The 12,795-nt window shown below is 39.5% G+C and overlaps 1 protein-coding gene across 1 annotated transcript in view; it reads right to left on the reverse strand.

Annotated features, from left to right (window-relative positions):
• The window catches only part of ARHGEF3 (Rho guanine nucleotide exchange factor (GEF) 3), a 30,981-nt gene extending 18,263 nt beyond the window's left edge, over positions 1-12,718 (reverse strand). The window contains exons 1-2 of the mRNA XM_009895732.1: positions 12,623-12,718; positions 1-94 (exon numbers count right to left, since the gene is read on the reverse strand). The exon at positions 1-94 is cut by the window's left edge and continues 29 nt beyond it. Of these exons, the coding sequence (XP_009894034.1) occupies positions 1-94; positions 12,623-12,718 (190 nt within the window). The remainder of the gene's footprint in view (positions 95-12,622) is intronic.
• Between the last annotated feature and the right edge of the window lie 77 nt (positions 12,719-12,795).

Below are 12,795 nucleotides of genomic sequence, written 5' to 3' on the forward strand. Positions count from 1 at the left end.
TGAACCGCTTCAGTGGAGTGGCCCGTACCGGAGGGATGAGACTCGCTAGTGATGTAACTCTGGAAAGCGGCTTGACCCGTTTGTTACTGGGCTCCTGTAGCAGGGGAGGAGGACAAGGGAAAGGAACAAAAATGGGGGGAGCGTGAGCATCATCAGATAAACATTGCTACCAGTTTTGCTGATTTTCCTAAGAAAGCATTTGTAAAAAGCAAGTTTGTAAAGCTGGTATGTAATTAGGGTAGTGGAAAAAAAATAGCAATTTTAAACGCTGACAATGACAGATTACTCTTGGCTGGTACATACAGATCCTGGAATCAGCTGAAAAATGTAATCATGCAGAAGTTGGCATGGCTGGGAGCAGGGGAAGGGAGAAAGGTAAAGAAAAGCAAAATAATTTTATTATATTAACTCATTCTTAAAAGAGAAATTTTCAGCAGTGCTCTGCAGCTAATGCATGTTATGATAACCTTGTCATTGAAAGAAATACTTTCACATAAATACAATTCTATTTGTTTCTTTGCCTCTGGCACTGTCAACATGTGACTCTATTCACTTAAATGTATTTTATTCCAGAAAATATAACTCAGACAGAAATCTCTACCTTTGTTGTCCTTTGAGTGCATATTCCTACACTTACATATTACAAACACATTAATAACATATTTCCGTGTATTTAATTTTTGCATTAAATAGAAAGGAAAATTAAACAAAAATCTACCATAAAGCATTCAATGTAATGCTTTTCATATATACTTTTAACAGCACTTATAGTAATACATAGCCATTCAATATAACATGCCAATTGACCTGCAGATTTTAAAAAAAAGCGTTAACGGAAATCATAACACAAGGAAAAAGTGATTATAAATACAGAAAAATAGAACAGTTACCCTTGGCTTCCTAACCTCCATCTGACATTTAATGGATCTTGAACAGCACATGCAAAAGGCAACTTTTGACAGAAAAAGAGCCAAACCTTCCAAGTGAAGTTAAAAAACCCATCCAACATCATATTTCAAGGACATCCTAAAGCAGTTCATCTTTCTTTTTCAGCCATGCTTATAAAGTTTGCGTCGGCTTGCTATGCCTCCAATTTCCTAGACATAGCTTTAAGAAAATGAAGCATGCCTATTGTCCTTTTGTTCAGAAATCCGAATCCTTCTGGAAATAATGCAGATTTGTCATCCTTCCTGATACCAAAAAATAATAAATCTCAGCAGCGATGATCATCATCTGTGTTACTGGCAAGAAAAATTCTCTTCCATTAGTACAGCAACAGAGGAAAGGTGAGAAGCAGCTACATATTTAATTTTCTTCTCAGCAGGCAGACCTGGAAATCCATAAATGCTGGCTGAGATGAAGGACAAAGTGTTTAACCCTCTAGCAAAAATAATGTATTCCATCACACGTGAAACCTGGCATTAAAAAATTTTAGCAGCCTAAATCAAGTTACATCCTTATCTTCACCATCACACTGCTATTCATATTGCTTCCTTTTCAGCAATCTTGTCTTTGACACAGGTTTTTGAAGGAGTATTTTTTTTTTACGTCATTGCAGTACCACCAGCATACTTATCTACAGCATCACCATCCCCACCCCCCATCTCCCCAAAATGAAGAAAAATCTTTGAGATTCCACTGTAATTCTCTAACTGGTGTCTCAGCCATCAGCTGTTTCTTTTTTATTATTATTTAGAATGCCAGTCCTGGTGCACAAATAATAATATCCCATGGCAGAGCCTGCTTGTTATGAATTGTGCTGCACTGCAGTGAAAGGACATGAAGTCCCAGACCGAGTCGGGCAGTGCTATGCCAGCAGCACAGCTTTTGCTACCAGCTCTACCTTAGCAGCAAAGATGACTTAGACATAAATATCACATCCTGAAAGCAAAATCTGGAAATCAAGACTGGATGGACTTTCCAGAAGATAGGGAAAGGGGGATTAGGATTAATAGAAGACTTCTCCTTCAAGTGTAGGGTCCTGCACCTAGGGAGGAATAACCTCATGTACCAGTACAGATTAGGGCTTGACGTGCTGGAAAGCAGCTCTGCAGAGAAGGACCTGGGCATCCCAGAGGACAACAAGCAATGTGCCCTTGTGTTACCCTGGGTACCTTGAAAAGAGTGTGGCCAGCAGGTTGAGCGAGGTTATGCTCCCCCTCTACTCTGCCCTGGTGAGGCCACATCTCGAGTACTGCGCCCAGTTCTGGGCTCCCCAGTTCCAGAAGGACAAGGAACTGCTGGAGAGTCCAGTGGAGGGCTACAAAGATGATCAGGGGACTGGAGCATCTCTCATGAGGAGAAGCTGAGACCCAGGTCTGTTTAGCCTGGAGAAGGGAAGACTGAGAGGGGATCTCACCAATGCTTACAAAAGGGCAGATGTCAAGAGGATGGGGCCAGACTCTTTTCAGTGGAGCCCAGCAACAGGACAAGGGGCAACGGGCACAAACTGGAACACAGGAAGTTCCATCTCAACATGAGGAAAGACTTCTTTACCTCGAGGGTGGCAGAGCACTGGAACGGGCTGCCCAGAGAGGCTGTGGAGTCTCCTTCTCTGGATATTCAAAACCTGCCTGGATGTGTTCCTGTCTAACTGGCTCTAGGTGACCCTGCTCTGGCAGGGGGGTTGGACTAGATGATCTCCAGAGGTCCCTTCCAACCCTGACCATTCTGTGATTCTTCACTGCTGTACCCTTTTTGTTATCTTTCAACTTTGTTCCTACATATAGGTTCTACAGTCAAATGACAAAACTCATGCAAAAAAGCCCAAATTTGATCTATAAAACATTATAGCCATATCTTGCTTGAAAGTTAAATGCTCCCCATACTCTTACAGACCTTTTCCACACATATTGTGATCTATTCACAATTTTACACAGTCTTTCAGTCTTAGTTTATAACAAAACTAAGCCCAGAAGCTCTTGGATAATTTTCTGAGGAGTCTACTGACAGCAAATGAAATCACAAGAGAAGTAAATCTGTATTTCACTGCATCTCTGCAGCATTTCATTTAAGTGCGTTGCAACATAACTTCCTAAGTAATGTTTAAAACTAAGTAAGGAACAGCAAGTCAGTCTATCTTTATTTGAATACTTCCAAACACTATGTGTTACTGCAGCTGAAGTTCATTAATTACTACTCAAAGCCTGCAGGCTAAGCACTCAGACCAGGACCTAATTTGCTCTGCCGTGTGGGGCACATAAGCTTCAGGCAGCTGTGAAAATGGATGTACAGCATCAAATAATCTTGGGGAAAATCAGCCTGAGTAAAAAGAACTGAAATCACCTTTTTTTCTCCTGGAGAGAGGAAGTGAAAAAAAGAAACCTGTGCTGTCTCCTAACGGGGGATGCCTACAGTTCCAGGGGGAACACAGTAGAGCTTCAGCCACCATCAAAAAACGTTAAGCTCTTCTAGACCTTCTTGTTGTAAGCCACCAGAGGTCAGCACGTCTCCCAACAGTCAAAGGAAAGTTGTGGTTGTGAAGGCCTGCAGAGGTCCTACTCCTTCTGTCTCAACATCCCATTTTGTCTTCCGCAGGTAGTGTATCGTATTCTAATCTCACACTGAAAAATCTGATCAGAATTAAAAACAGCTAAAATATGTAGTTCAAATTAGGAATTTGATCTTATTAAAAGAGATGAGCATTATTACAAGATTCTCTCCAACAGAATTATTTAAGATAATGAATCAGTAATTTCAGAAGTCTAAGACTTTACATCTTGACCAATTAAGACTGAAAGTAGATCTTATTAATCAGAAGTTCTTACTTACAATGAAAGGTTTCTGAATACTGCCAATGTGATATTCACCGCACATTAGAAACAGTCTGTTAGGTTAAGCCGGAAATAAAAACTCATCACACCTGAGTGTTCCAGGTGTCATCTCCCTCAGAGCAGTCAAACAAGAAGAACAATCAGCACTGTCACCCTCTCCACTGTGGAATAATAAAGTTTGTCCAGGTAAAGCTTTGACTGTGCAATAAAAATATAGCCCTACCAGAGCAATTCTGAAACTGTAAGATAGTAATACTGAAACTTAGACATTTGATCACAGTACTTTTGTTGCATGCTCTACATCCATTCTGCCTCTACCTCCCCTTTCATCGCTACCCTCCCTCTCAAGCTGTGCTGCCTCTCCACACCAGCGCCACAGAGAAGCTGAACAAACTATTGAGGCCAATGGTCTGGACAGGGAAAAATTCCAGTCACAAGCATAAAAAAGTAAGTTTTAAACAGATGGCTGTTTTTCTCTCCAAGGGCTCTGTTCTTCAGAACCAACAGATCAAATGGAAAGAGAAGAGAGCGTGAACTGTTCTGCTTTACCAGAGATACTGACCAGAATCTGCACTTGCACATTAGTCCAATAAGATCAGGGAGCTGCAGTCCAGATGCTGCTTCCCAAGCCTTTTTTTTTTTTTTTTAAAAAAGAATAAACTGCTTGCGGTTAGGAATTCTTAGTACATTTGTTCACAATTTTACTAATTTGCCTCTGAAAAATCTCTGGTCTTCCAGTTAACGAGGGGTCCTGCAATCATAAAAATCTTTTGGGGTATGAATCCAAGCACGTGGGAACGCAGAACCGTGCGATTCCAGTGTCTGCCCAGCATGAAGAGGCTCCAGTAAGGACACATTGTCTGGGTAGAATGAACATCAGGTTCCAGGTCTGTACCTCTGAGTGTGCTCAGAAGACTCAGAGCTACCCACAGTCATCACTCCTCCTGCTCCCCCTCCCAGTTCAGGGAACTTAGAAGCAGATGGGATTGAGATGGGATTTAGTGGCTGGATCCACTTGCAACAACCATCACCTGTCCAGTCTGGGAACCGGGCCAAGTTATGACACAAAAAATTCAAGAATTACAATGTTTTGCCTGACCTTTTAAAGTTATTATTAGTATTAAAAAATAATTTCAGAGTTTTGAAATAAAACAAAATGTTGGACTGCATTTTCGGAGTCACAAAGACTTGACAAAACAATACAGGAAGTAAGTTGGAAAACAAAAGATCCAGATTACAGTTTGGCAGAGTTTCCAAAATGTGGAGCTGGTATATGTGAACAAGTAGTGTTAATCTGACAGGGCTTTAAATTTGATATAAGGCTAAATAAAGCTGAGGGAAACATGAGCGCAGTAACTTCAAAGGCTGAACAGTCAAGTGAAGTCAAATTAATACCTGACTAGGCTAGAACAAAGAGCAGATGGCTTTTGGAGGGAGCTGTATATTTGAACTCAAGATGACTTTGGTAACAGTTGAATAGAGACAAAAAAAAATTAAAGCTGGAAATACTGTGTATATATGCAGCCTCAAAGAGAACTCTTGAAACTGTGAAAAAACTGATAAAACAAGCAAATCCGTGTCCAAGATCTGCATGGTTCTGGAAACCGTACAGTGGATATTTCAAACAACCTCTGTGTCCTTCTGCGAGAGTGTAATTTTACCATATACTTTTTTGGGGAATTCATAGGAAGAAAGATTACAGTGATCACAATGGCACAATCACCGATTATCACCGATTTTGGACAGGAAACTATCAGATCAAAAGTTTCAAAGATGCCATGCCTCACCATTCTAATGTGGCATGAAGGACACGGTGCTCTAGATTGCTTCTTCCCTGTAATTTATTCTGCAGATCCTATATGTACATATAATTGTATTTCTAGTATCTTCTACATATTAAACTCTAACCCAATGGTTTAGGCTGCTGATTAAGAAATGAAAGCTCTAGCTTTTGATGTATAACTCTCAAAAAATTAGTCTTCTGCTGTTGGACAGCTGGGAAACGCGTACAGCAAGCAGCTTCAGCTGTAGTGCTACCAGGAAGCCATCCTCTGCTGAGGAACTTCTGCCAAGTCACTCTTCAGTAAAATTTAAGTCTTTTTGCCTTGTAGAACTGAGCGAGGAGTTGCTTTTTAAAAACTGTGATATGGTCATTTCAACACAACATCATCTTTGCAAAAAGATAACTTTTCTATCATTGTTTTTGGCTCTAATACATACCGTTTACCATCTAAAAGCCGAATCTTGGCATACAGCGCCCATTCCTGGGGCAAGCTAAGAATTCAACAGCCACAGAAGCATGTTAAAGCAGAAGATTCTTTGAAGAATTAGGCACTTGCATTAGCTGCAATGTACTGACAAACTAAGTTGATGTTATTTTTATTTCTTCATTAGTGAAACTGGCACCTAATAATTGGATATATTGTAGCCAACAACACGCTTGCTACCTAGATACGAAAAGCTTCCAGGAGGCTATTTAGGGGAAGAAGCAAACACTTCTCATGCTCTTCATCCACAAAATAAAACAATTCTTATACTAGTATACATAAAGAATGGAATTTTCCCCAAAGTGTAAAGCAGAGTGTCAGAGTGAGTTAAATTCATTTAATATCGATTAGTTTTCTATAAACTGTCATTCACCAAGGCCACCCACAGCTTAATTATCACACTTTGATGGATAAACTACTCTAGCAAAAGATTGGTTTTAATTTCCTAATAAACAGAAGGAATGGAAACAAAAAGAACTAGGCCAGGCGCCCTTTATATTGCCCGCAGAACAGCAGAACCAATGACCTGGATAACACATACCGAAGAACACAGAGTAATAGTCAAGGTGCCACATAAAAGGTCTTCATTTGCTTCAGTACCTCACTTCAAAATTCTTTCACTCTGTGCTCCTGACCAGCTTAGCCGCTGATTTCCTCCCAGTGAACAGTAAAAGCAAACGTATGTTCACTGCTGGTATGATTGTTTTTCCACCCGTCTCTCCCATCTCTTATCAGCAAGTTCAACAACAGTCTCTCTGCCGGAGAACTGGTGCTGAATTTGACAAACAAGGGAAAAATATTTCCCGGAGGGGTCATTACATCTGTGTCTTCAGCCCACTTGCAGCACCGCTGTGTGACCACATGGTGTTGATTTTTCTGATTGTATTTAAAAACAAACTCAACAAAAGGAACTTAGAGATTTTTAAGGCAACCAGAAAATAAGTGCTATGTGAAAACTGGTACAGGAAATGAGCGTTTTAGAATATTAGAATTCACCCCGTGTACCTTCAAGGGCAAACTACCCTCCTCTCAGTCCACGTACAAAACCACTGAAATTGGCAATGCTTGTTAAAAACATCCTGACTTACTGGAGTTCAACAAGTTCTGAGATAATTATTTATTGTAGTAATTCTGGATTTGGAGTTGCTAAATTTCTCGACATTTTATAAAAAATATGGTGGTTATTTCTTTCCCCCTTTTGATAAACTTTCTATTTGTGAACCAAGACAGATACCCAAAACATTCATTCTATGTGATGGGAGCATTCATTAGGGCAAAATGTTTTAACTTAAATTAGTCTCAAAAGAGTTAACAGTGTAATAAATGGAAGACACTATAAATTGAAACAGTACAGTAACCTTTGTTTCAAACATAATTCACAAGCAGTGCCAGCAAACGAAAACAGAACCAGCCTGTTTCAGACTTCATGTAACTCGCTAAGTTTCCATACTCCTATACTTTAACGGTTATTAGTTTGTAGTCAACTTTATAAGGGTAAGTCAACATTTGTCATGGCAGGAAGCCCAACATTATTATTTTTATTAGTCTGCTACTAGTTAAATTGGCCTAAGATTAAACAGTTCTAATAAATGCCCACAAAACTTGGAGTTTAATAAAAAAAAAAAAAAAAAAACACACCCACATTCAAGCTCTGTTCCACAGGATGTTATCAGTATTTAACCTTCAGTAGGATAAAAAAACCAAAACAAACAATAAAGGTTAAAACAGAAAAAAAACAACCTATGTTACAACAGAGTCTCTTAATACAGCAAACACTCAACCTAAAGGTAAATTAAGCCGGCATCTCAGGCTTTTTGCACCTCCAGAGAGAAGCAAATCTAAATCTAGAACAACATTCTCAATTGTATTGGTGCTAATAAAGACTGTATTTTTTTATACTTGAAACAGCAGAGAATTTGCCTGTGCTTTATACTATCTTAGAAATACATCAACTGGGAAATTCTAGAACATTCAGCCTTCTAGAGCTGAGGCTGATGGTCAAGAAAAATAAAATAGGTGACTCTAAAGCAGTTCTAAGTATAGTTCAGTGTTGCACAAAGGTAACTAATCATCCACACAAATCCACCCTAAAACCCGGGCGAGGCATCCCACCAGTAAAACTGCAAGAAGAATTTACTACGATATTTAAGTAAATTGATACATAAAGGCAACTTGATCAGCCAATAAATTGTGTGTATCAATGATACAACTTTCCTTCAAATCCTCAAGGTTCCATCCACCACTCACACTCTCTGATGGGAGCAGGAGGAGGTTTGTTATTCCTCCTCTGCCAGTCTCCACAAAACTAGCAAGTAAATTAACCAAAATCCAGAGATATTTTGTTTTAATCACAATGTTATAAAGAAGAGGACCTGAAATGATAGTCAGGATACAATGAAAAGACATATAGAGAAGTGGTAAAGTATTCTCAGTTGAAGAAAATCAGCTGAAAGTTGCAACACGCTATCGCACCATGTGCTGATCAAAGACTGGCTCTTTGCTGCAAACAGGCTGCCCTCATTAGTCCCTGCTCTTAAGACCTCAGATTTCATTTGCCATATGCAAGACAGAACCACTAAAGTGTCAGTAGCATCATGACAAAGTGCATCCAGCTATCCTGACTGATCATTTCTCTGCAATATCCAGAAATGAGTATGTCTACCAGCAGTTAGGAAATGAAGGCCAATCAACAGAAAAACCTCACACTGAGGTGAATTAACACAAGTAACAGAAACTCTGGAAAACCCATACAACTGATGTAGAGTTGATTCAATTTTGCGTTTCCTCTCATTAGAAGCTGCCTGTACAGACTACCTAAGACCGACCTTGTCCATTCTGGAACAAACTGGATATGAAGCTGGACTGCCAATTAACAAGCAGACATCATACAGCGAGTTGCTGAATGGAAAAATAAAGGCAAGCTGTTTGTTTCAAATTGCCATTAAGCAGAACAGATCAGCAATTCCAACTGTGGGGGTTTGACACATTTCCACGTTTAGCTCACTGCAGTTACACCCCACATGAACTTACCTGAAATATCTCAAAACTGCAGCTTGCTAATATTTCATTGAAAATGAAATACATACATTTATGAAGATCAAAGAAAATTCATGACTTGCAGTTTATCTCAATCTTTTGGCCCCTCTCCCTCCGGCTCCACGCCTGGTTCTCATGTTAATGATGTGCCATGGCCTGTGGGTTACCCTGCAGGTTAGTTTGCCTGCGCTACCCACGCCAAATTAAACATGGTCCTGCACATCAAAATAGCGAGAATATCAGGAGACAAGAAAAGACCAAGAAAAGACAGATTGCAAACAGCTCTGATTCTTAGGTCTATGATTTCTGCAGCGTAAGAGATGTAAGGAGACATACAACATGCTGGAGACACAAAGGAATTCTATGCCACCGTTGCAGTTTTTAGAGCCTAAACCCAGGCACTGTGTTAGATTCTGTACCGCAGAACAGAACATCCTTACTCTGAGGAATTCATGTTTTCCCATGACTTCAGACCTTTAAACCTCATTCTGTGACTGTGTGAGCTCTTTCTTATCTGCTGCCCATCCACTGGCTCTGCTTCACTTTGTTTCTTTTTAGGTGGGGGTGAGAAGGGAGCTGCTTTAACCAGTGAAACATCGCAAATGGTGTGTATATAGAAATCATTGGGAAAGACGTGGGGCTTTTTATACGTTAAAGCAAGCAAATGTCAAGTTTTACTGTCTCTATTTTTCTACTATGAAAAATTTGGAAAGACAGAATCACAGAAAGGTCAGGGTTGGAAGGGACCTCTGGAGATCACCTAGTCCAACCCCCTGCCTGAGCCGGGTCACCTACAGCAGTTGCACAGGACAGCATCCAGGCGGGTTTGGAATGTCTCCAGAGTGGGAGACTCCACCACCTCTCCGGGCAGCCTGTGCCAGTGCTCTGACACCCTCAAAGGAAAGAAGTTCCTCCTCATGTTAAGATGGAACTTCCTATATTCACGTTTGTGCCCGTTACCTCTTGTCCTATCACTGGGCACCATTGAACACTGACCCTAACACCTCTGTACTGAGAATTGTACTACATTATTTTACGTGGGGTAGGCAATGATGTATGTAAAGGCCCTATAGTATTTTCCTATATTCACTCATTCCTCAAACACAGAAGTGCTTTGTTGCCCTTAAACTGCATTTAGAAAGCCTTATGATAATTGTACTTTGACTAAGAGGTACACTGGCCTTTTGTCAGAATCCCGATTTTTACTGTTCGCATACATTTCACACATTTTGTCATTCTTTTGTGACTGTGCTAATTCTACAGCGTTTATGCCAAGGAAGCCAGTGTGGCCTAAAGAAAGAACTGTAAGTAGAAAACCTCTGTTCTCTTTTGTGCCACTGACTTGTTCCTCAAAAACATTCCTGGTTTTCCACTGCTGCTCTGCAGGCTCCAAGTGAAGAACTAATCGATTGCCCGTAATCTTCAGCTTGTTACCCAGAGAGCCAGCTGGAAATCTGGGACAATTTTAACAGTTCAGTATATGCTCAAATTTTTGGCTGAATTTCATCCCATGTAAGTACTATTGTACTGGAACTTCCAGGCTGTATTTTGTGTCTGTTCAAAACAAACACTAAAAGATTATTGTTTAAATCGGTCAGAGGAAATATTTTACAATCACAAGTTCTGATTTAAAACCAAACACAACATCTATATCACAGAAAATCTGTTCTATGCCACACATATCAACTTTTATGCACAAGTTAAGTTATTAAATAAATCAACCAACTTCACGTGTTAATTATTAAAATGAAACCCCGGTTTTCAAAGCCACAAATTCGTAACTCACATACAAGCTAGCACTCTGGTGTAGTAACACAAAATTGTGGTAGAAGGCGCCCGACAGCTTTATTTAGACTTGTAAATACTAAAGGGTGGAAGAACAACTTAACATTGCAGTTTGAGAAGAAACATAGATTTCCCCCCCCACATATTGACAAACTTCAAAGAAACAGGCTGCATACATCTATCCTTATAATGCCTTTCCCAAAAAGTAGGTTTTATTTCTGCTTCCTAAACCAAATTTTTTGAGTGGCAGGTGGTCTTTTCATACCCCTCCTAAAAGAAACAGGAGTGTTTAAAAGTTTATTTTTCAGAAAGCTGGAAGTCCATCATACTCTCAGAAAACAGCCTGAAAGCATAGGGTGCATTTTCTTATTCGTATAAAACACAAACTGAAAGATTATAAATCCAAAACAACTGTTTGCACATTGTGATTTTGATTGATTGCACCTGTTATTAGATACTTCCTCATGCTCTAAGCTTTCACTGAGACTTTTTCTTTGAAATTTGACTATAATTAAGCTGCCCTTCCTAAGTGTAAGAGGAACACTCCAACTCTTCAGATGCGACAATTCTATTCATTCAGAAAAAAACCCTTCACATAGTAAAGGCTAAAACCATACTTCTTTAATATTATAGTTAGTAAAATGAGTACCCTGAAGAGAACCATTTGGTACTTAACAGCTTGTGTTTAACATAGATGCATATGTACACACACACAGGGTGTTAATTTTCAAAAACATGCAGTTGAAAAAAATTCCACCTTTGTAACCTGCTACAATTAAATCCCTTCACATAAAAGTACAGTGAAAAGCAAGAGTGCAGCATCTTCTTATTAGTTCTTAGCTTAAGCATCATGATTAAATAGTAACTTGGCTTATGTTACCTTTACTTTAGGTCTATTCAACTGCTGGAGGTAATTAATCTTTGATGCAGTTGTATTAAATGCACCCAATTTAGTAAGTTGTCTTCAAGTTACTCAGCAAACAAGACTAACTGAGAAGCTATATATTCAAGTGATAAAAACTTCCAAAGAGAAATTTTATCCTTCCCCTAGCACAGTTAGACAGAATCCTTAAGATCACTGTTTTCTTTCCAAACAAGCACACATAACCTAAAGTATCAAATATTTAAGTCTTTCATGAACATTGTTCCTGAAAAGTTTCACCATTTATGAGAATTTTGCAAATTAATGTGTTGAATTTGGGTTAATGAACAAGATTTTTAACGTCACTTAAAAGGATTTCATACTTTTTAAGAAACAGAATAGTCAACCTGCTGATAGGGCAGAGTTTTCAGTTAACTGTGTTATTGTATTAATTTCTTGATTTATTACTGCTGAGGAAAAGCCAGATAATGCTTTGAGACACCATTCCCCAGATTCCCCTTGCTCAACAAAGCATATAAGCAGTTCCTGCATAAGTTAAGAATTTGTAAGTAATGGTTAGTGCTGGAATAGAAAACACTTAAGTGACTTTAAATTACATGTCTAAACTAGCTGTTTCCCACTACTTGAAGTATCAAGATTAATAAACGATTAATTTTAATTCCTTAAAATGACAGATGACAAAAATTTAGATTCTTTGTTCCTTGCCTTATTTCAAAAGAAAATTCAACATCTCGAGCATGCAGTAAAGGATGCCTAAACAAACCAGGTATCTATACAGAGCAGCCTGTTTTCACAGCACGTTACTTTTCCCCAAAGCAACACAGATCACGCTACAAGGAAAAATAAAGTTGCAACCGTATCCCCAGTAGATTAAGTACCTCCGTCTCTTTAGCCGGGCTGGTCACTGTCTGCGCTTCCAAGGCACAATTTGCCCTCTTGACGGAAAGGTAAAAAGGATAATCCTTGGCCACCATGGTGGCTGCAGGAGGAGCGCTTTCGGGGGTCACAGCTGATCCCGTCCGCGTACAAACCGCGAAGACAAAGCGGCGCC

This window comes from Charadrius vociferus, unplaced genomic scaffold (genome assembly GCF_000708025.1).
Source record: "Charadrius vociferus isolate BGI_N301 unplaced genomic scaffold, ASM70802v2 scaffold512, whole genome shotgun sequence".
NCBI classification, from domain to species: domain Eukaryota; kingdom Metazoa; phylum Chordata; class Aves; order Charadriiformes; family Charadriidae; genus Charadrius; species Charadrius vociferus.